Source organism: Marmota monax, unplaced genomic scaffold (genome assembly GCF_021218885.2).
Source record: "Marmota monax isolate L192 unplaced genomic scaffold, Marmota_monax_Labrador192_F-V1.1 WCK01_AAM20220418_F8-fsc00020, whole genome shotgun sequence".
Taxonomy (NCBI): Eukaryota; Metazoa; Chordata; class Mammalia; order Rodentia; family Sciuridae; genus Marmota; species Marmota monax.
Window position 1 is genome coordinate 6,024,181 of NW_026692912.1, and position 21,070 is coordinate 6,045,250.

At 39.9% G+C, this 21,070-nt stretch overlaps 1 protein-coding gene and 1 pseudogene across 1 annotated transcript; both read left to right on the forward strand.

Annotated features, from left to right (window-relative positions):
• The first annotated feature begins 264 nt into the window (after nt 1-264).
• LOC124097298 (baculoviral IAP repeat-containing protein 2-like) lies at nt 265-1,274 on the forward strand (annotated as a pseudogene).
• A 1,817-nt stretch (nt 1,275-3,091) lies between these two features.
• On the forward strand, nt 3,092-20,806 carry Znf483 (zinc finger protein 483). Its single transcript, XM_046451742.2, has 7 exons — nt 3,092-3,289; nt 5,204-5,216; nt 5,329-5,766; nt 7,867-7,955; nt 10,179-10,305; nt 11,254-11,364; nt 14,404-20,806. The coding sequence occupies exons 1-7, from the start codon at nt 3,092-3,094 to the stop codon at nt 15,948-15,950; spliced, it is 2,523 nt and encodes an 840-aa protein (XP_046307698.1). The 3' UTR covers nt 15,951-20,806.
• The last annotated feature ends 264 nt before the right edge of the window (nt 20,807-21,070 follow it).

Sequence of the window (21,070 nt, forward strand, 5' to 3'; positions counted from 1 at the left end):
GAATATGGGAAGACTAAAAGAAGACCTTAGCTATAAAAAAGGGAAGACCTCGCCCTTCCACGGATTCCGCCTTTTGGGTCCCCTTCTTCCTCTGGGGAGAAGTCTTTTCTGCTATCCTTTAATAAAGCCTTCTATTTTCCACTCTACACTTGCCTCGGCGTGCTTCTTTGGTGTTATACTTCAGCATTCAGGGAAGCAAGGACTCATCACCGGTAAACAGCAGTAACAAAAGTTTTAGCCATCAAAAAGTACTGCTACCTACTCATGCACAAAACTGCCTCCAAAGAGTTATCCAAGATCCCTTGCATAAAAAAAAAAAGTATAATCGAAGACAGCACAATCCTGTCAAATTGGACAAATGAAGTATGACTTTTCATGTGGCTCTACAGAATGTCTATATATTCAACTTTCCCCATCAGTGTTCCTGTTTCAGAAGGGAGTCTTGCTCCTGCTGGTTTTTATTAAACTGGTGTGAATGACAAAGTCAGATGCTTCTATTGTGGCCTGACGCTGGATAACTGGAAACAAGGAGACAATCCTATTGAAAAGTGTAAACAGCTATATTCTAGCTATAGCTTTATTCAGAATCTGGTTTCAGCTAGTCTACGATCCACCCCTAAGAATACCTCTCCAATGAGAAAACAGTTTTGAACATTCATTATCTCCTAGTTTGGAACATAGTGGCTCATTCCATGATTATTATTCCAGCCTTTCACCAAATCCTCTTAATTCTAGAGCTGTTGAAGACTTCTCTCCTTTGATAACTAACCCCTACAGTTACCCAATGAGTACTGAAGAAGCCAGATTTCTTACTTATAATGCGTGGCTGTCAACATTTTTGTTGCCATTGGAATTGGTGGCAGCTGGCTTTTACTGCATAGGACTTGGATGTAGGGTAGCATGCTTTGCCTGTGGTGGGAAGCTAAGTAACTGGGAACCAAAGGATGATGCTATGTCAGAACACAGGAGATATTTTCCCAAGTGTCCATTTTTGGAAAATTCTCTAGAAATGCTGAGGTTTAGTATTTCAAATCAGCATGCAGACACACGCAGCTTGAATGAGAACGTTTACGTGCTCATGATCTAGTGTTCCAGTTCAGCCTGAGCAGCTTGCAAGTGCTGGTTTTTGTTAAGCGGATCACAATGATGATGTCAAATTCTTTTGTTGTGATGGTGGCTTGACATGCTGGGAACTGTTAACTCTTCTACATTTGCTAAACATTATCTATACTTTGTTTCTACTTCCTGCAGTTTCGTGTTGTCTTTCTTCCTAACTCTGCATATCTCTTTATTATACCTGGTCAACTGATGGTATTTTCTCCATAAACTTAGCCATAAAATTTCCACAGCACACACTTTCTATATTTCATTTAAAAATTTAAATAAACTGATCTTCATTTAAGAACAATTCAGATAGGGTATCAGTCATGTTGTAATTTATAGATGAATCAATTTATCAAAAGACAGCTTTTTGTTATCATGACTGCCTAACAATACATTACCAACAGAATTACTGTATATTCAGAATGTACCAGAATTTACTACCTTTCTTTCTGAAAACTCAATATTTTAAAATATGGTTCATACACAAAATCATACTCCATGAAATTCAAGTTTTATCCCTTTATAAAGCTTTGTACTGGGCTGGGGATGTGGCTCAAGCGGTATCGCGCTCGCCTGGCGTGCGTGCGGCCCGGGTTCGATCCTCAGCACCACATACAAACAAAGATGTTGTGTCCGCCAAAAACTAAAAAATAAATATTAAAAAAAAATTCTCTCTCTCTCTCTCTCTCTCTCTCTCTCTCACTCACTCTATCTTTATTTAAAAAAAAAAAAAGAAAGAAAAAGAAAAAAAGCTTTGTACTCTCCATAATGAGATTTATGTCTGCAGGGGGAAAAAATGAGTAGGGGGGAACTCTTGAGGGCTGTACATCACAGTACTGGGGCTGAAAGTACCTCAGCAGGGCAGCTGCTAGGAGGCCTCCTCAGGCCAGGAAAGCAAAAGCATCTCAATGAACCAGAGCCGGGTTGCAACCAGTCAGCCAGTCATCCTCTTCTTGACTGAAGGGCAACCCTATTTCCTCCATCACCTTGTTGTCTGTGAGATAAACACAGTAGCTCATTTAGTTGAGCCTGCTCTGACGGTTTAAAGTGTGCCTTGAAGATTTGCTCTGCTCCCTCAATCTGGAATACTTTCTTTCCCAACTCTGTCCCTCCAAGAATCATCTAGTTATGAGAACCCTCCAAGCAATCCTTCTGAAATTTGTTCATGCAAAGCCCAGCCATCTATTCAACAAATGATTTATTGAGTACCTACTATGTGCCAAGTTCTGTTCCAGGCCTGGAAATAAAACATGGAACAAGCCAGATAAAAATCCTTATCCTTGTGGAATTAATATTCTGGTGTAGAAGATAGACAATAAGTAATTAAGAAGAAAATCATGGTATGTTAGAAGGGGAAACAGGAGTGGGGTGGAACTCCAATTTCACTAACTGCAGTGGTGGCAGAGCTCACTGAGATCAGTAGGTAGAAGTTGGAGGGTGGTCCATGTGCAGGAAAGTGGGGGAAGTGGTCAAACAGGTTATGAGTGGCCAGACTGCCTCAGGCTTTGTAGGCCTTTGTAAAGACTAGGGTTTTTTTTCTTTGAGTGAAATGGGAAGCCTTTGCAGTGGTTTAAGCAAAGGAGGAACATCATTCGTTTGATGTTTTTGAAACATCTGCCTGACCGTGGTGAGGAGAGAATGGACAAGAAATGTCAAATCAATAAGCTATCACAACAATAATCCAGGCAAGGCATGATGGTGTTTTGTTTTGGATCAATGATGGCAGGTGTAGAAGTCAGATTAACATTTAATTTAGTTTACCGATGTGTCAAGTGAATCCGTAATACACTTCTGCAGTAATTTTTTTTCTTTTTTTTCCACATTGGATCTCAGGGAATGGTGGTTACCAAGGAAAGTGAGGGAAGATTCGAGGTTGCCAAGGAGACAGAGCCGCATAGATTTGAAAACCTGAGAGGGTTCTAGGCCTCCAAGCCTCTGGCGCAGCAATAATTCTGCAGCTAAGCCCCCCACCCGCTTCCCACTAACCATGCGCAACAGTGCAGGTGGGAGCCTATGGAAGGAGCAGGACTTTTGCAAAGTGGAACAAACGCACTCCGGGAATCGTAGTTCCGAACCGCCGCGCAGGCGCAGTGGCTGCCGCGGGCTTGCGCGCGCAGCCGCTGCGGGACGAGCTTCTGGAAGCTCATTGCGGTGGCGTTGGAGCTGGCTGCGGATGCTGGAGCAGGTACTGGTTGTCCTGGATCCCTAGTCTGGGAACTGCGACGAGTGGCCGGCTCCGAGCGCGCACCTGGGGGCAGGGTGGGGACGAGAGCAGCCAGCGGACCTGGCTGTGCACGGCGGCTGCTGCTCCTGCCGCGGGAGTCGGGCGCTGTCCTGCAGGACAGAGCCACCCGCTTCTCTCCATCCCTCCCTGCGCCCAGGGGTTCGAAACTTCGGCAGTGTTGTATTTTGGGCGGGATAATTCCTTGGGGGTGTGTGTGTGGGTGTGTGTCCGTTTTGCCAGCATCCCTGGCTTTAGCCCCTAGATACCAGTTAAAGCATCCTTCCTCTCCGGTCCAGATCACTAAAAATGTTTTCAGGTATTGCCAAATGACCCTTTTGGGACAAAATCGTCTCTCCCTTTCTTCCCCCTGGTTGAGAATCTTTGCCTGCGTCACATTTTCACTGAGCCTCTATTGTAACTCCAGGGAGACGGAGTCGAGAGTGTGTTAGTCCCAGGTGCCCTGCAGGGCGCCAGTGGTAGATAAGTGGGCGCCTAGTATTTAGCAAAGGAATAAGTGACATTATGCGTGCTGTGTTCGGTCCTCGGAAATGAGTACAGTATTGGGTACGCAAGATTATTATTTGTATAATAATTGCAGTAAGAGACGCCCATCTTCTCCGTTGCCCCTCAGTGGTTCATCTTAGGTTGTGTTGTTATTTCCTGAACCCTTGGGAGAGTGGGTCCCCCGCCTGACCAGTCCTCACAATGCTCATTCCCAGCTCATTGTAGATGCTCAGTCACTTGTAGAATGAATGAATGCATGCAACACAGCAGGCTGTGTGCATTTGGGGATCAAAGAGAGTTTCACACAAGAGGTGACAGGAGGTGAAAGGAGTCAGTTTTTTTTTTTTTTTTTTTTTTTTTTTAAAGAGAGAGTGAGAGAGATAGAGGTAGAGAGAGAGAGAATTTTTTAATATTTATTTTTTAGTATTTGGCGGACACAACATCTTTGTTTGTATGTGGTGCTGAGGATCGAACCCGGGCCGCACGCATGCCAGGCGAGCGCGCTACCGCTTGAGCCACATCCCAGCCCCAAAGGAGTCAGTTTTTAAAGAAAGAATTAAAGTTTGGTAGGAGCCTTGAAGGAGGCAGCAGTCCAAGGAGTGGGAATAGCCATCGTGCAAAGAATAGGAGAGTATAGACTGGGAATGGGGGGATATTTCTTTATGGCTGCACTGTCAGTCTGCTAGCTAGAGCTGGAGAGATGAAGTCAGCCAGGCATGTTTCTTGATGGTTGTGCACACCCCTCTGCATTGAAATTATATCTGAGACGGCTGGCCAGTGCATTGAACTTTATCTGAAACAGCTGGCCAGTAAGGAAGTACAAACAGGGGAGTGACAGGATCAACTTTTGTGTGTTAGAAAAAATCCCTTGGCCATGGTGTGAGACTAGATTGAAGAAACCTGTTCTTAGGCAGTTTCAGTGCAATAGAATGGAAAGGGTCTTAGCAAATAAAGTTGCCAGAACTTGGTTATTAATGGATGTGAAGAGTAAGGAGGAAGAGAGAGTTGGTAGTCAAATATGAGATCAGACTTCTGAGTTGGGCAACTGGTGGCTGTCTACTAAGAGATGGCAGGAGTAGTTAAGTAGATTTGTGACATCATCCCCTTGGATTAGGGAACCTTTTCTGATAAATTTTGTTTATGAGGAGTATTATGAAGTCTGAATTTGCTGCTTCCTGGGAGGATATCTTTAATTATTCTTAAGTAACTCCTGAGCATTTGACCTATAAAGGAAATTGTTCTTTTAATAGAATACTTGGGCAGGGCTGTTCTAGGCCTCTGAGGTTATATGTATTTGAACCAAACCAATGTGTTCAGGATTAACAACAATTTATTTCATTTTTTTCCATGTCTTATGTTTCTTCTTGGCAGTTTCTGCAAGACTGTAAACTGGATCCCTGGAGTCCTTGATGTTTTGCTGTGTATAGTGCCTGTTGGTGGACTGTGCTGATACTTCAATAGTCTAAAGGGACCGGATTCCTGCTTGTGATTCACAGTGCAAGCTGTAGTCACCCTGAACAAGATGACAGCCATCTCCCCAGATCCTGTGACGGTGGCCTCAAGTGAACACAACAAAGTCCCAGGAGCAGAAACTCCTGAGGACCAAAAAGCTATCTCAGAAGGAAACACTGCTGACCCAGAGTCTTTCAGACAGAAGTTCAGGTGGTTTTGTTACTCAGAAGAGGCTGGACCCAGGAAATCCCTGAATCAACTCTGGGAGCTCTGCCTTCAGTGGCTGAGACCTGACATTCACACAAAAGAACAGATTTTAGAGCTCTTAGTATTTGAGCAGTTTCTGGCCATTTTGCCTGGGGAGATCAGGATTTGGGTAAAGTCACAACATCCTGAGAATAGTGAGGAGATGGTGGCCCTGATAGAAGATTTGACCCAAACACTTGAAGAGAAGGATGGTGAGATACTTGAAGAAAAGGAAGGTGAGATTTATAGATGGAGGAAGAAAGTGGGGGGGATTTCAAGTTATGAAAATAAACTCCTCAAAGGAAGCAAAAAGAATTAGAACCATGTAATCAAAGATGAGAGATTTACATCAGGAAACTTTTGTACCTTAGAGAATGTGGGCAATCAATTCTTCCTGCAGTGTCCTCCCCTTAGAAGCCCTAATTTTGGAAAAACACTATGTTGCAATAACAGACAAATCAGAGAGAAGTCAGGAAACCCCCATTTTGAACACATCAGTTATCCGTGTAACAACAAATTAAGTCTATGGTGGTAAACATTGTTTCCTTATGTATTCTAGAACTCATGGTGGAATAAATTCTGTCACTGTAGCATGGCACTTCTCCAAATTAGGGCTTCTGTGTAGAGGCTTCTGGAAACAAAGAATTGACTGCTGGCATCCTGTGACGAAGAACAATTTTCTTAAATTACAACCCTCTTTTGATTTTGATTACATAATTCTAATTCTTAATTTTTTTCTAATTGTCTAGTTGGTAAAGCTGCCAGAAAAAATCTTTTCACAAGAAATGTGATTTGAAAAAATACTTTAAATGTGAAAAAGGCACCTGAAGTCAATTTCAGACATTTAGTTCCTATGAGTTTAGTTTCCTCATTTCAGTCTGCAGGAATCTGCTGGGTTTCCCAAAGATGGAGTCAGTTCTTGGGACCAGCCGATGCCTTCCCTCAGTAAACAAACAGCTTTGGGTGACCCTGGAGCAATGCCTTGTGCTCAGACTAGAAAGTAAACACATTTATAAGAAAAAAGGAAAATGCCCTTTACCTTAATACATCTTTTAATTTAAAACTATTCAAAGACTCATTATTGTGTAAATTAAATATTTTGAAGCTGAGGGTTTGTGCAATAAAGGAAACCAGTTTTTGTGAAATTAGGAATTGAAAGGATTTGGGGTTAAGATAGGGAAGAAAGCCTGGGTTCTTATGGGGTACTGTAAGAACCTGTCTCTCACTATTCTTTGTTTAAAGAATGGGAAAAATTTCATGCCTTTTTTCCTGAAAGAATTGAAACCAAGAGTAATATTTTGAGATATATTTATGAGTTTTCATCCACAGTCCCTGGCTCACAGTTCCTATAACCTTGTCATTTCCTAAGTGACTGGCACAGTAAGTATCTTTTGTTAAAGTATTTATCCTTTTTTCCTGGATTCCTGAAACTTGTTCCCCAAACAACTGCAGAGCTCCCAAGGTAAAATGCAGTCTTTTTGTTATTTATAACAAACACCTTTCAGTCACATCTGAGTTTGTCAAGGAAGTGATTTTTGGAAAATCCCTAATTAGCCATCACCCTGGGAGGCTGGTTGCCATGGGAACCAACTTGTTCTGGAGCGGGAGGGTTGGAACTTGGGGCCTCCTGGAGAGTTGCTGAAGATTGAGCCATTCTGCCTGCAACTGGTGATTTTATCATGCTGGTATGATCGTAGCCTCCTGAAAAACCCAAAAGGACTGGGTTCTAAGCCTCTAGCAAGCTGAATATGTGGGCATTCCTAGGGGCATAGAAATTTGGGCACATCCAGGCCTTTAGCTCCTTTCAGAGACCATGAGCCTTTTCTTAGTGCTTTATCCTAAGCAGCTCTTCTCTCTAGCTGTTCATTTATATCCTTTGTAATATCGTAAGTAGTAAACGGGTAAAAATAAAAGTATTTCCCTGAGTCCTGTGAGCCATTCTAACAAGGAGATGGTTGTGGGAAATCTGATTTATAACTATTGGTCAGAATTTCCAGAGGCTAAAGCTAGCATCTGAAATGGGGGACAGTGTTGTGGGACTGAGTCCTCAACCTGTGGAATCTGGTGCTCTCTCCGGGTAGATAGTGTCAGATTGAATTGGATTAAAGGACACTGAGCTAATGTCCACTGGAGTATGCATGGCAGAATTGTGTGGTTTGTGTGGGGGACCCTCCTCCCAGACACACACATCTAGGATCACAGAGGAGTCTGGGTTGTATAGTAGGAGAAACAGACTTGTATCCCCCCCCCCATCATCCCCCCACCCTAGGGAATACAAAAAAATGTTTAGTCTGAAGAATCCACTAGAAAGACCAGGTGTTTTTCCCCCTTCTTAGATCCAGTTGCTCAAGATTCTTCTCTTTGCCAAGAGGAAAATTCAGAAGAAGATAAAATGGTTGCAGTTCTTTCAAATACTGAATCATGTGTAAGTTTCCTTTCCCTGGTTTTCATTCTTAAGTGAATACTGAACTGGACTCTTTAGTGGTAAAGATAATTCAGGCCAAAAAAAAAAAAAAAATTGAAACAAGGAACTTAAAGTTTATTTTTCACATTTTATTTGAGTTCACAGATTGTGTTACAAGTTGGAATAAACAAAAACATTTGGGACTGGGATTATGGCTCAATGGTAGAGCGCTCACCTAGCATGTGCAAGGCCCTGAGCCATATAAAAATAAATAAATACATAATTAAAAAAAGGTATTGTGTCTAACTACAACTAAAAAAACAAATATTTCAAAACAAAAACATTTACTAACATTCAACAGTTAATCCTGTAGAAAATTAGTCAGGTGGAAATAGAGCTGTATTTCCTTTATATGATCAAGAGGATCTCCAGCTGAGTAGTGTTGGAATCTTCACAATATCAATAAAAGATAAGGAATTGCTGCTGAGTGCAGTGGTACATCCTGTAATCCCAGCTACTCATGAAGCTGAGGCAGGAGGATCACAAATTCAAGGTTAGCCTTGACAACTTATCAAGATGCTGTCTCAAAAACTAATTCTCAAAAACTAATTCAGGAGTCTTAAGGTAGGAGGATCACAAGTTCAAAACCAACCTTAGCAACTTAGGGAGATCTTGTCTCAAAATTAAAAAAAAAAAAGCTGGGGATGTTGCTTAGCATGCACAAAACACTGGATTCAGTCCCTATTACCAAAAAGAAAAGACATCATTGCCATTAACCAGTGTTTTCTGAACACTCTAGCCAATGCAGCAAGCATTGGTATTAAAGAGGCAAATGTGTATTCGCAGACATTGTCTATTTTCAAAACCTCAACAAAAGCAACTGAAAAAGTACTGAAACTTGTAGTAATATCTGGGAAAATAGTTGGTTACAAATCAATAAGTTTCCTATAAAGCAGTAATCACCAGTTAGGGGAAAAAATACCTTTTTTTTAGTACTGGGTATTGAACCCAGAGGGGCTTAACCACTGAGCCACATCCCCAGTCCTTTTTATTTTAAAACAGTCTTGCTAAGTTGCTTAGGGCCTTGCTAAGTTACTGAGGCTGGCTTTGAACTTGTGATCTTCATGCCTCAGTCTTCCGAGTCAGACCACCATACTGAGTGGTGGGGGATTTTATTCACAAGAATGAATTAACAGTGCTGTAGCAGGCCAGTGATTACTCCAAAAACTATGTCTTTTTTCCAATTCCTGCAACTTGTGAATGTTTCTTCCTTTGGAGGAAGATCTTTGCAGGTGTGATTAAATTAAGGGTTTTAAAATGTCTATCCTTGATTATATGAGTAGGCTCTGAATGCATTGTAAGTTCCCCCAATAGAGTTTGAGAGAGATTGAGTGTACTAGGAAGAGATGATGATATAAAAGAGGGAGGTGATTTCAATGGATAGTGCCACAAGCCAAGGAATGCTGACATCACCAAAAGCTAGAAGAAACAAGGAACAAGTTCTCCCCCCAGATCCTCTCAAGAGAGTGCAGTTCTACCAACACAGTGAGCTCTGATTTCTGGCTCCAGCTTTGTGAGAGAATACATTTCTGTTGTTCAAAGCAACCAAAGCCATGGTAATTGGTTACATGGTATTACATCAGCAGGAAGCTAATGCAGTAATAGGCAGACACTCTGTTATACTGCGTCTCAAAAAGTCATGCGGAGGATGCTACAGAAAGTGAATTTAAAGAGTCAGTCTACTTGTTTATAAATGTGGAGCTATTACAAGTGCAAGTACAGACTGAATACAGATTCTGTAAGAGGATATAGAAAATAGTTACTGCATATAACTGGAAGTTAAAATTTGGAATATAATTGCTAATGATATTATTATGTATTTAATTACTACCTGTAGTTAGCTTATATTAATTCTGCATATTTGGGGTTTGGTAATGTAAATTATACCCTTCACTCATAATTTTCCTTTTACTCGTAGGAATCAATATGTTAGAATTAACTTGACCAATAGAGAATTCTTATACAGCATTGACAACAGAGACTGGATGGGAGAGGCAGGGTTATGAAATACCCTGTTCTTTGTCACTTGTATTAATCACATAATAGCTACTCCATAGTTACTTTGAAATTTTTAGAAACTTGAATACTGTCAAAATCATTTATTTATATGCTAACCACTTCTCTGCATCCTTAGGGTCTGTCTGGAAATAATACAATGCAAAATGACTATGTTTGGTGTTTTAGGAAACCATAACATTCAAGGATGTGACTGTGAATTTTTCCAGAGGAGAATGGAAGAAGCTGGAGCCCTCTCAGAAGGAGCTATATAAGGACGTGCTACTGGAGAACTTAAGGAACCTAGAATTTCTGGGTAATGACATCCTCTTTATGATCTAGCATCTAAGCTGGGTATCTTTTTGTCCCCTGTTATAGAAAGATAAATACTGTACTCATGTAAATATTTTAACTTTGTTTTGACTGAGCACTCAGGGATTAAAATGACTAATCCTAAAAATGGATCAGAAAACTGTACTTTTCTGCAAAATTACCTCCAAAAGGTCTTTGCTTCATTCAGTGGGAAGTGTGCAGCATTGTTGAGAGCCCCAGGGGTTCCAAACGCTGCACAGAAGGCAGGGCGCCTTCAGAGGGCCAAAGCAGGAGGGTTAGAAGGGCGTCCCCCTGGCTGCGCTCCTGGGCCATTCTGAACTTTCTCCAGACGCCGACATGGACTGACTTTGATAGGGACCACCAGGCACAAGGGGCGGCTGTCCGGCCAGCTGCGGTCTCGCGTAGAACCCGCTCCGCATGTCCCGCTCCAGCGCGGCATGTGCACCCAGTCCGGTGGCGCTGCTATCGGGCGTTCCCTTTCGGGTCCCTTTCTGCAGGGAGAAGCGGCCCAGTGACCTGTCCAAGTGCAGGAAGTGAATCCATGTGCAGGAGCCTCCAGATCCTAGGAAAAAGGGTGGCTCGGGTGTTGAGAGCCACGGCCAGGTCAAGATGGTGCCTGGCATTTGCCAGAAGGGGGGCTCCTGCTGCACAGTTCTTGTGGGTGGAGTTCGCGTGGGTGAGAAAATAAAGTTCATTCCTGCTTGAATCTACAAGTGGCTCATGACCCCCCTGTTATTTGTGCCCAGCCAGACTGCCGCACAGCATCATTTTGTTATCAGTGCTCTCCCTTCCCCCATTTTCTCCTTGAATTCTAATATTGATGTCTATTTCATTTCATCTTTCCTAGAGAACCAGAGGCTTAAGTTTGAATGTTGGGACATCTTTGTTGTATGCATGAGCAGTCATTTACCATTCTTTTCTCTATGAGCAGGCTCTTCAGTTTCCCAGTTAGATGTGATTTCCCAGCTAAAGTGGATTGAATTGCCAAGGGTGCTGGCCAAAGAAATCTCAAAAGACTCCAGACCTGGTGAGTTGGTGAAAGGTAGGTAAGAACCTTGAATGCAGTTGCTCACCAAGTCAGTTGGGAAGAGCCTTTGTAATGTTGGGCAGCCTATATGCTAAAACATAAGGATGTGGAAGAGAGCCCTGCCCCTTTTGGAGTGTTCTTTTTAGTTTGAGAGACTGTTGGTTTTGGTCCTTTGAGATGTAGATGCCAAGGGTGATTTCCCATGCAAGAGATTTATTTTGGAAAATTCCAATGAAAACAAATGGGAAGGGAGCTGGAAGAAGCCAGAGAGCTATTACAGCATGATGTAAGTTTAACCTCTATGAATGAGGTGGGGAAGGGGGAAAGATTGGGAAGGAAGAATCTTGAACTGAAGAGTAGTTGTGAGAAAGTTTAGGGAAGGCCAAAGAGGAATCCTATGTCTCACAGAAATGGGCCTAACTATCCATTGTTGGGGAATAGCCTGTGGGCAAGTGGTCTTGCTGTGAGTACAGTGGTGGATCACGGTATCGGTATCAGTAAGGACTGTAAGATAGTCTCCTCACAGGAAGAGCTCTGAGAGGCATATCTTTATAATACTGAAAAGATGTGATCTGGAGTGTATCTTACCAATAGAGTACTTGCCTAGCATGTTTAAGGCCTTGGATTTGATCCCAAGCACTGCAAAAAAAAAAAAAAAAAAGAAAAAAAAAAGTGTTAGTAATGCGATAAATGCTATAATAATGGCTCATACAAGGAGCTATGTGAATGTAGATAGTTCTGGACCTACAGTGGCTTGTCTAGTGACTTTTGAGTTTTTTTTTTTTTCGCTACCTGGGCTCAAACCCAGGGATGCTTAATCATTGAGCCACATCCCTGGCCCTTTTTATTTTTTATTTTGAGACAGGGTTTCACTAAGTTGCTTAGGGCCTCACTAAGTTGCTGAGGCTGACCTTGTGCTTGTGATCCCAGGTCACAGGGATTACAATCAGTCATTGACTTTATGATGGTACAGAAATGATACACACTCAGTAGCAACCCAACTTCATATTCTAAATTTCTCTTTTCCCTGACTAGCAATATTTGGTTTAGTACTCTTGCAACACTGGGCAGCTATAGTGAGCTTCAGCTTTCCATCAGCCAAGGAGTCATGCAGGGAAACAACTGATGGTTCAGTGCGTACTGCTGAGCTGTGATGTTCAGTAGGTCAGGTGTATGAAGTGCATGTTCACCTTGTGATATTTTCAGCTTATAATGGGACATAACCTTATTTTAAGTCAAGGAGCATTAGTCTAAAGGATCAAGGACTTAGCATTTGAAGTTGAGTCTTGAAGGAGACATAGGAATTCATCCTGTAGACAGCATGTTCAAGGGAAAAAATGTACATATACATGTTAAACATATAGTTACATGTAGGTCTTTAAAAAATTTTTTTAGTTGTGGATGGACACAATACCTTTATTTTATTTATTTTTATGTGGTGCTGAGGATCAAACCCAGTGCCTCACACATGTCAGGCAAGTGCTCTACTGCTGAGCCATAACTCCAGTGCTAGGTTTTCATTTGGGATACATTCATGTTACCACTGGTTGTGTTTAAGGGATTAGCTCTTTTCCCTTTATCATTCCCTGTATCTTCCTAAAATTTACTAATTTTTCATTAAAAAAATGTTTAAAAATCATACATATCAATGCTTTCATTTATTTTAAGAAAACCAGTAATCCTTTTTTAAAAAAATTTTTTTGTAGTTATAGATGGACAGCATACCTTCATTTTATTTGTTTATTTTTATGTGGTGCTGAGGATTGAACCCAGTGCCTCACACATGCAAGGCAAGCACTCTGCCACTGAGCTATAGCCCCAACCCCCCAAAACAGTAATCTTTCTCATACTATTTCATCTCCTAGACCATAATCTTTTTTTTTTTTGGTACTGGGGATTGAACTCAGGGGCACTTGACCACTGAGCCAAATCCCCAGCCCTATTGTGTATTTTATTTAGAGACAGCGTCTCACTGAGTTGCTTAGTCCCTTGCTTTTGCTGAGGCTGGCTTTCAACTCATGATCTTCCTGCCTCAGGCTCCTGAGCTACTGGGATTATAGGTGGGCCCCACCATGCCCTGCTTAGACCACATACATTTAATTTTATTTTATTAGTATGAGGGGTTGAATCTGAGAGTGTTGTACCACTGACCTATCTTTCCAGCCCTTTTTAAAATTTTTGTTTTGAGACAGGATCTCATCAAGTTGTCAAGGCTTGAACTTGCAATCCTCCTGCCTCAGCCCTCTAGCTCTTGAGATTGCAGGTGTGTGCCACTAAGCCCAACTTCTAGGTAGTAGGAAGTTTTAAGGCCAAAAGAATAGGATTGAAAGTGCTGTAGTGTATGAGGGACAGGAAATGGATGCCTGATTAGAGCATCCTAAAGTTGATAAGGCCAAGTTGCTGTAACCTTTAAAGAGTCTAGCATATGTGATACTGCTTATCTGTGATGTGATCAACATTTTCTATAAAATTAGTGCTGTTTGTCTGCTTTGAGGAGTCTATGGTTTAGGGATCAAAAGCATGAATCTTGATGTCAGACTGAAATTTTTAGCTTTACCACTTATAATATATGTGACCTTTGGCAAGCTGCTTATGCTTTATGTAACCAGTTGTCACACTCATGAAATGGGGATATGAGTAGGACCTACTTCACTCGGGGGTTGTGAAGATTAAGTAAAATAATACAGATAAAGTGTTCAGCATGGCACCTGGTACTTGGTAAGTAGGCAACAAATGTTTGTGTTATCATTGTTTGAAAAGAGAGAAGTTTGGATGTAGGGAGGATAGGTTTAAGCCTGTTAGAAAAATTCAAAATAAGGGTAAGAATTTGCATCTCTAACTATGTCACACCACCTTTTCATCTTCCTATTTGTCCTAACCCTTGTTTTCATCTTGCTTTGCTGAACTGCCTTTCTGCTTCCTGTTTTATAAACCTCCATTTGAGAATTATCCAAGCCAGATTCCTTATCATTACTGTCTATGTTCCTATTTTAGTCCCAAATACAGTAGCTTTCTTTATTGCAAACAGAAATATTCTATTGTGATCTCTTTTAGAGAGTGAGCCTAGGGGTGAGTTGGAGCCGTCTGTTCAAAAGCACGATGTGCTTATTGAAGGATCAACTTCAGAGGAAATAATAGAAAGATGCTTCAAGGATGATGGTTGTGGCTTGACTGCAGAATTAAGGAAGCGTTATGGCAGATCTGATGAGGGTCATGGCAAACGACATTCAAAAGGAACACATAAGAAAGCTCATCAGCGAGGCAGTAAAGGTGAAGACTTTGACTCAGAAAGGAGCCCTGGTGCAAAGCACTTTAAACGAACTTCTGACTTGATGAAACATGTGAGAGCCTACTTAAGGAAGAAGTCGCGGAGGTATAATGAATCCAAGAAACCCTTCAGTTTTCATTCCGATCTTGTTCTGAACCGTAAAGAACATTCTTCAGAGAAGTCACAGAAAGGCGGAGAAGGTGGGAAGAGCCTAAGTCATTCTTCATCTCTTAGTGAACATCACAAACGTCAGAAAATGCATTTGGGAGATAAGGCCAAGTGCAGTAAATGTGGGGTGTCCTTTGCCAAAAGCTTATCCCGTACTGAGAGAGAAAAGATGATGTGTGAAAAATGTCAGAAGAAGTTACAACAAGATACAACCTTAAATAAAGATGAGGGACCTGAGACCGGAAAAAAAACTCATAAATGTAGTAAATGTGGGAAAACCTTTAGCTGTAATGCCTCACTCACCAAACATAGAAAGCACACTGGAGAGAAATCCTTTATGTGTAGTGAATGTGAAGAAGTTTTCGGTGATAGTTCATCGCTCAAACGACGACGTCGCAATAGAGAAAAGCCCTTCAAGTGTGATGATTGTGGAAAAAGTTTCAGCCTGAGCACTCACCTCATTAAACATCAGCGAATTCATACTGGAGAAAAACCCTTCATATGTAAAGACTGTGGGAGACCCTTTAGTGAAAGTTCTTCTCTTGCTCAACATCAGCGAACTCATACTGGAGAAAAACCCTATAAATGTAACGATTGTGGGAAGTCCTTCAGTCATAGCTCTTCCCTTTCCAAACATCAGAGAATTCACACTGGAGAGAAACCCTATACATGTGAAGACTGTGGAAAATCCTTTAGACAGAATTCTTGCCTTACTCGACATCAGAGAATTCACACTGGAGAGAAGCCGTATTTGTGTAAGGATTGTGGAATGACTTTTAGCCATTTTACATCTGTCATTTATCATCAAAGACTTCATTCAGGAGAAAAACCCTACAAATGTACCGAGTGTGAGAAAGCCTTTCCTACTCATTCCCTCCTCAGTCGTCATCTGAGAATTCATACTGGTGTGAAACCTTACAAATGTAGCGAATGCGAGAAAACCTTCAGTCAGAGTTCATCTCTTAATGAACATTACAGAGTTCACACTGGAGAGAAACCCTACGAATGTGACTTTTGTGGAGCAACCTTTAGTCGGAGTTCAGTCCTCGTAGAGCACGTAAAAATTCATACTGGCAATAGAGAATATGAATGCAACAAATGTGATAAAATATTTAAAAGTAATTCAAGTCTTATCAGACATCGGTTATTTCACTCTGCAGAGTAATTCTGGGAATATAGTAAGGCAGGAGAAATTCAGTCCAAAATGTCCCCTTATCATCTCCTTACATATACACCTGGAATTTAAATTACCATAACATTTATGAGTAACTGCAACTTGAATGGGTTGGCAGCTAGGAAGAATGTGCATCTTCATTCATTTCTCTTACCAAGGATGTCAACTGCTGGTTGGTAAAGTTATATGGAAAGAGAAGAAGGTATGTGATGTGAAATACTTCTAAAAAGCCAAAATTATATTTGAAAAGTTCTTTCCTTTAGTGTATTTCTCTTTCTTTGGCTCTTCTTTCACTGCCAGGTAGCATTATGGAAAGAGAACTTGACTGGATTCAGATTACTTGGGTATGTCCCCATTTGCCAACCAACTCACCATATAACCTTGCACAAATAACTTGACCCTTCTGAAGTTTAGTTTCTTTGCATGTAGAAGGAAGGGATGGGGCTATTGATTTCTAAGTTTCATTTTGTATCTATGATATTCTCTAATGCTATGGAAATCATTTAAACATTTTTCGTCCTTTAGAATGTTTTCATTTGCTTAGTAGAAAACTACTGTGTTGCAGGATACTGGACGTATGATAATGTGATATACTCTTTGAATACTTGATGCAGGAATCCCTAGAATGTGATAAATAGGAACAGATCAGGGAAGCTCAAATAAGTTTGCCTTCAGGGAATGTTCTAATCACACAAATCACCACAATCTTTTTTTCTTTTGAGTATTGGCTAAGGGGGTTGAGAATATAAGAATTTGCACCTGAGCCAATTGAGCCATGCATCATAGGAAGACAGATTGAGGGTGATAGAAAAGACACATGCTGAAAATAGCTATTCTGGATGGATTTTTTTTTTATTTTTTTGCAAAATAGAAGTGTATATTTTTAAAAAACTTTGTAGCAAGCACAGCTTCCTGTAATTACAGTGTAAGCATTCTGTATAGCAAAGGTCACAATCAGATTGGGTCAGAGTGGGCCCTTGGACATGTTTTTGGTGTGTGTGTGTGTATAATTGTCACTATTTTAAAATTAGGGAATTCCATGTTAATACTATCATACTGCGCCCTTATTTCTGTGGAACACTCAGCTGGTTCTGAGTAGCAGCTGCCACCTTGAGATGGATAACATACTCTCATTTATCAAGTTATTTCATGTATATAACCTGACTTTTCCTCTGTAGGAATTCGATATTTTGATCCCGTACCATCTGGAAAATACATAGACTGAAACCCCATTGATAGCTAGTACGATTCAGGAAAAGAATGTAGAATTGATAAGAATAATTGCTCAGTTATATTTTCTGTTGTGTGTGAGAGTAGACCTTGAAGGAATGGAATATACGGGTATTGATGGATATTCTTTAAAAATTTCATTGAGGAGTCTGAATAATAATTTCTAATTGAAAAAGGAACTAAAGATCCTGAGTGAGTTAGGTTTGGGTGTCAGGTCACTGGGTTCTAGAGAATCCCCACGACTGAAGAGTGGTACAGAAATGAGTTCCTAAGGTTGAAATTTGAAACAGCTCCTGTAAAAAGAGAACTTGAACCATAAAACTCCGCGCTTGTGGAAATAAAGAGATCCTTAATGCTGATGTGAGACTCAGGAACGTTTGCTGTAATGTAACATGTTTGGTTTGAAATGCTACCTCTGGATGTAGGGTTTTCGGTTTCTTCTGGTGCCTCCTTCATCCCCCCACCCTCAAAGCCTGCAGTTCAGAGTCTGCTGTGTGACAGCTTGATCTGCACAGTTACCGCTCAATGGACCAACCAGATGCACTCTAGCCATGGAAGGAATGTCACCTAAGGATCATCCACATTGGTGTAAGTTTTTTTTTTTTTTCTTTCCTCATAAGATATAATTTATGGGAAGAATTAAGAGGAATATGTAAAACTCTTAAAGTTATTTTAGGATGTTTCATGGTTAGACCCACCCAGTTTGCATGAGAGGATGTTTTATCCTGGTGTCAGTTGGGAATCTAGAGCACAAACTTTGTTTTTCAACTTTTTAAGGTATAAATTATATATAATAATAATAAAAAAAAGCAAAACCACACACACAGTTTAAGTATGCAGTTCAGAGAGTTTTAGTAAATTTACTGAGTGTGCAGCCATTGCCATAACCCGCTTTTAGAACATCACCTTAATCAGATCCCTTAGATTTTTTCCATCTCCCCTTCCTACCCCTACTCCCAGGCAGCACTGTCGATCTACCTTCTGTCTGTGGGGTTGCCTTTTCTGGATTTCTTTGTGGTTTTAATTTGCATTTGCCTGATGACTGATTATGTTGATTTATCTTTCATGTGCTCTTTAGCCATTCATATAAGTCGTCTTTGTTAAAATGCCTACTCAATCTCTTTAAAAATTGAGTTGTTGTTAATTGAGTTACAATAGATCCTTTACCTGGATACAAGTTCTTTGTACAGTACAGCTTTGTAAATATTGGGTAGCTACTGAGGGAAACCATAGACCCTACTGCACAATATTTATCAGTAACTAAGTATGTATAATTGCCTGAATGATGTTCAGTCTGGCCCATCACCCATGTACTTAAATCCATCATTGGAATAAGTCAGATCAAGAGCTTTTCAACTGCTCACTCCTCATAGAATTGATTTTATTAAGCTTTATTTAGAATTTTTGTTCTTGTTTACATGGATGAGTGTTAAAGTTAGCCCTGTGACAAATTTTATTTTACAGTGAAGCTCGCGCTTTAAAAAATATTTCCCAGTAATGAGTTTCTTTTGAAGAAATTTCTTTCAAGTTACAGGACAAGACAAGATTTCTTTGTATGAATTCTTTTTCTTTCTGGGGATAGAGCCCAGGGACTCATGCACAGTGAACAGACACCACCACTGAGCCACATCCCCACCCTTGAATTCACTCTTATTTTACCTATTTTAGAATTCTTCTTTAATGTAATAAAATATACATAATGTAAAATTAGCTGTTGGGGTCCTTTTTGTGTTGTGTAATTCAGTAGCATTAATTACATTAACATGTTCGTAAAATCATCACTGTTTATCTCCAGGACTTTTCCATCATCCCAAACTGAAATTCTGTACTCATTAAACCATAACTCATCATTTCCCCTCATTGTGACCACTATTCTAATTTGTCTACATATTTGAATTTTAGACACTTCACATAACTGAGCTCATATAACATCTGTTCTTTTGTGTCTGTCTTATTTCACTTTGCATAATATTTGGTAAACATTCCTTTTGTTTCAAGGAAATGTTGAATTGGATTTTCTAGTTCAGGAAATCTTTATAAAATTCTTTTATAAGTCATCCAGATAACAGTGATAAAGAACCCAAGATCATGTAATGTTTTATGCTTTTTTGGTTCCATAACTAGCAGTGAGTATTCCATAGCATTTGTACATATGCATATGTCCTGAAGAATTTTAGTGACTGTATCCATATCTCATCTTGGAATCTGCTTCAGAAAACTGAACAAGAATATCTTCAATATGAATTGTACACTGGAATAAAGCAACGAGAGGTTATTTTGCTTTTAAATTCTGATGTATCTGGTCTTTGACTTAGCATAGCTAGAATTCCATCTTCACAGTACAAATTAATCTCTTGTTGAAATTCCTCGACTGATGGAAATTGATCAAAAATATCTGTCATGAATTTGAGATTTTAGGCAATGAATTGACATTTCTTTGTAAATTTGGATGTTCTTTGAAAACAGAATATACCCAAAGTTTTCCTTGAGCAGTGTCTTATATCACACAATTCCTCTGAAACTAAAACTTGAAAATTTTCAAATTTTGAATCAATTGATCTTTGATATTATTAGAAACATATGCCTATATATTCTGTTAGCAAAATATAATTTGCTCATGTATATTCTATGAGCAAAATTGTTAAATGGTACAATCGAATATTTCAGGGTTTGTTTTTTTTTCTATCAGGGTTTTTTTGTGTGTGTTTTTTAAGAGGTCTTAAAATTTTCTAAATAAATTATCATATATAAAATAATCTCTTCTTTTTTTTGTGGCAGTGCTGGAGTTAAATGTAGGGCCTTGTGCATGCTAGACAAGTGCTCTGCCACTGAGCTACACTCCAGCCTGACTCTTTTTATCTTTCAATCTAACGTTCTTTTTTTGTGTGTGGTCATGTAAGAATTAAGCTGTTTTAATAGTGCACTGTGTTTACAAACAGTCTGCTAAAACTTTTAAAAATTGTTTTGTTAGAAATTTAATTCTCATTTCTTATGACTAATTTTGTGAATTATTTTTTGACTAATTTGTTCAAAAAATTAGTAATTCTTAATGATTGTCTTCAGTGTTGCCTTTTATGTTATCGTCAACACTTGAATTCAACAGCCTTTTCTTTTCATTTTGCTGTAAATTGCAATTGGTATGGATCTTTGAATGTGCACTATACTCTCCTATTCCCGTTTTTGCTGGTTGTAGTACTAGCTTCTGTATCTGCACTGAATTTTGCCTCAATGATATGCCTTGTTTAAAATTTAAATATTTTCCATATATTTTTGCCTAGAAAATAATTATAATAGCAAATATCTCAATTTAATGATTATGATTTATGTGCAAAACACTGTAACTTGTGCTGTCTGCATAGGTATATTCTAACTTGTGCTACCTACATAAAATATCCAAGTAAACCCACCATAATATTCCATCCGTGCATAGAAAAAAGTCATCTGAACTGAATTAGTCTGTTGATACTGACTAGATTGGTGATATGTTTGTATGTAACACTAAAAATAATGCACGTTCCATACAAGTGTTAGAAGACCAGTGTCCTATGTGATGCAGTGGTTAAAGTGAATTGTAGTTCTGTCAAGACAATAAAGTTGTGTTTAATGAAAAAATATTTCCCTGTGCTTCTGTTTTGAATTCTGTTTTGGTACTGGGGATCAAACCTAGAGGCACTTAGCCACTGAGCTACATTCCCAACCCTTTTTATTTTTTGAGATGGGTCCTTGCTAAGTTGCTGAGGCTGACTCTTTTTTTTGCGGGGGCGGGGGGGGGGTGTACCAGGGATTGAACTCAGAGGCATTCAACCACTGAGCCACATCCCCAGCCCCTTGTTTTTTTTTTTTTTGTTTGTTTTTTTGTATTTTATTTAGAGACCGTGTCT

Bases quoted from the DNA above. Each gene is read 5' to 3' on its own strand.
- Znf483 (XM_046451742.2), top strand. From the start codon at position 3,092: ATGCGCAACAGTGCAGGTGGGAGCCTATGGAAGGAGCAGGACTTTTGC. The intron at 5,767-7,866 runs GTGAGATTTATA...CCCCCTTCTTAG, and splicing joins GATACTTGAAGAAAAGGAAG to ATCCAGTTGCTCAAGATTCT. The intron at 11,365-14,403 runs GTAGGTAAGAAC...GATCTCTTTTAG, and splicing joins ACCTGGTGAGTTGGTGAAAG to AGAGTGAGCCTAGGGGTGAG.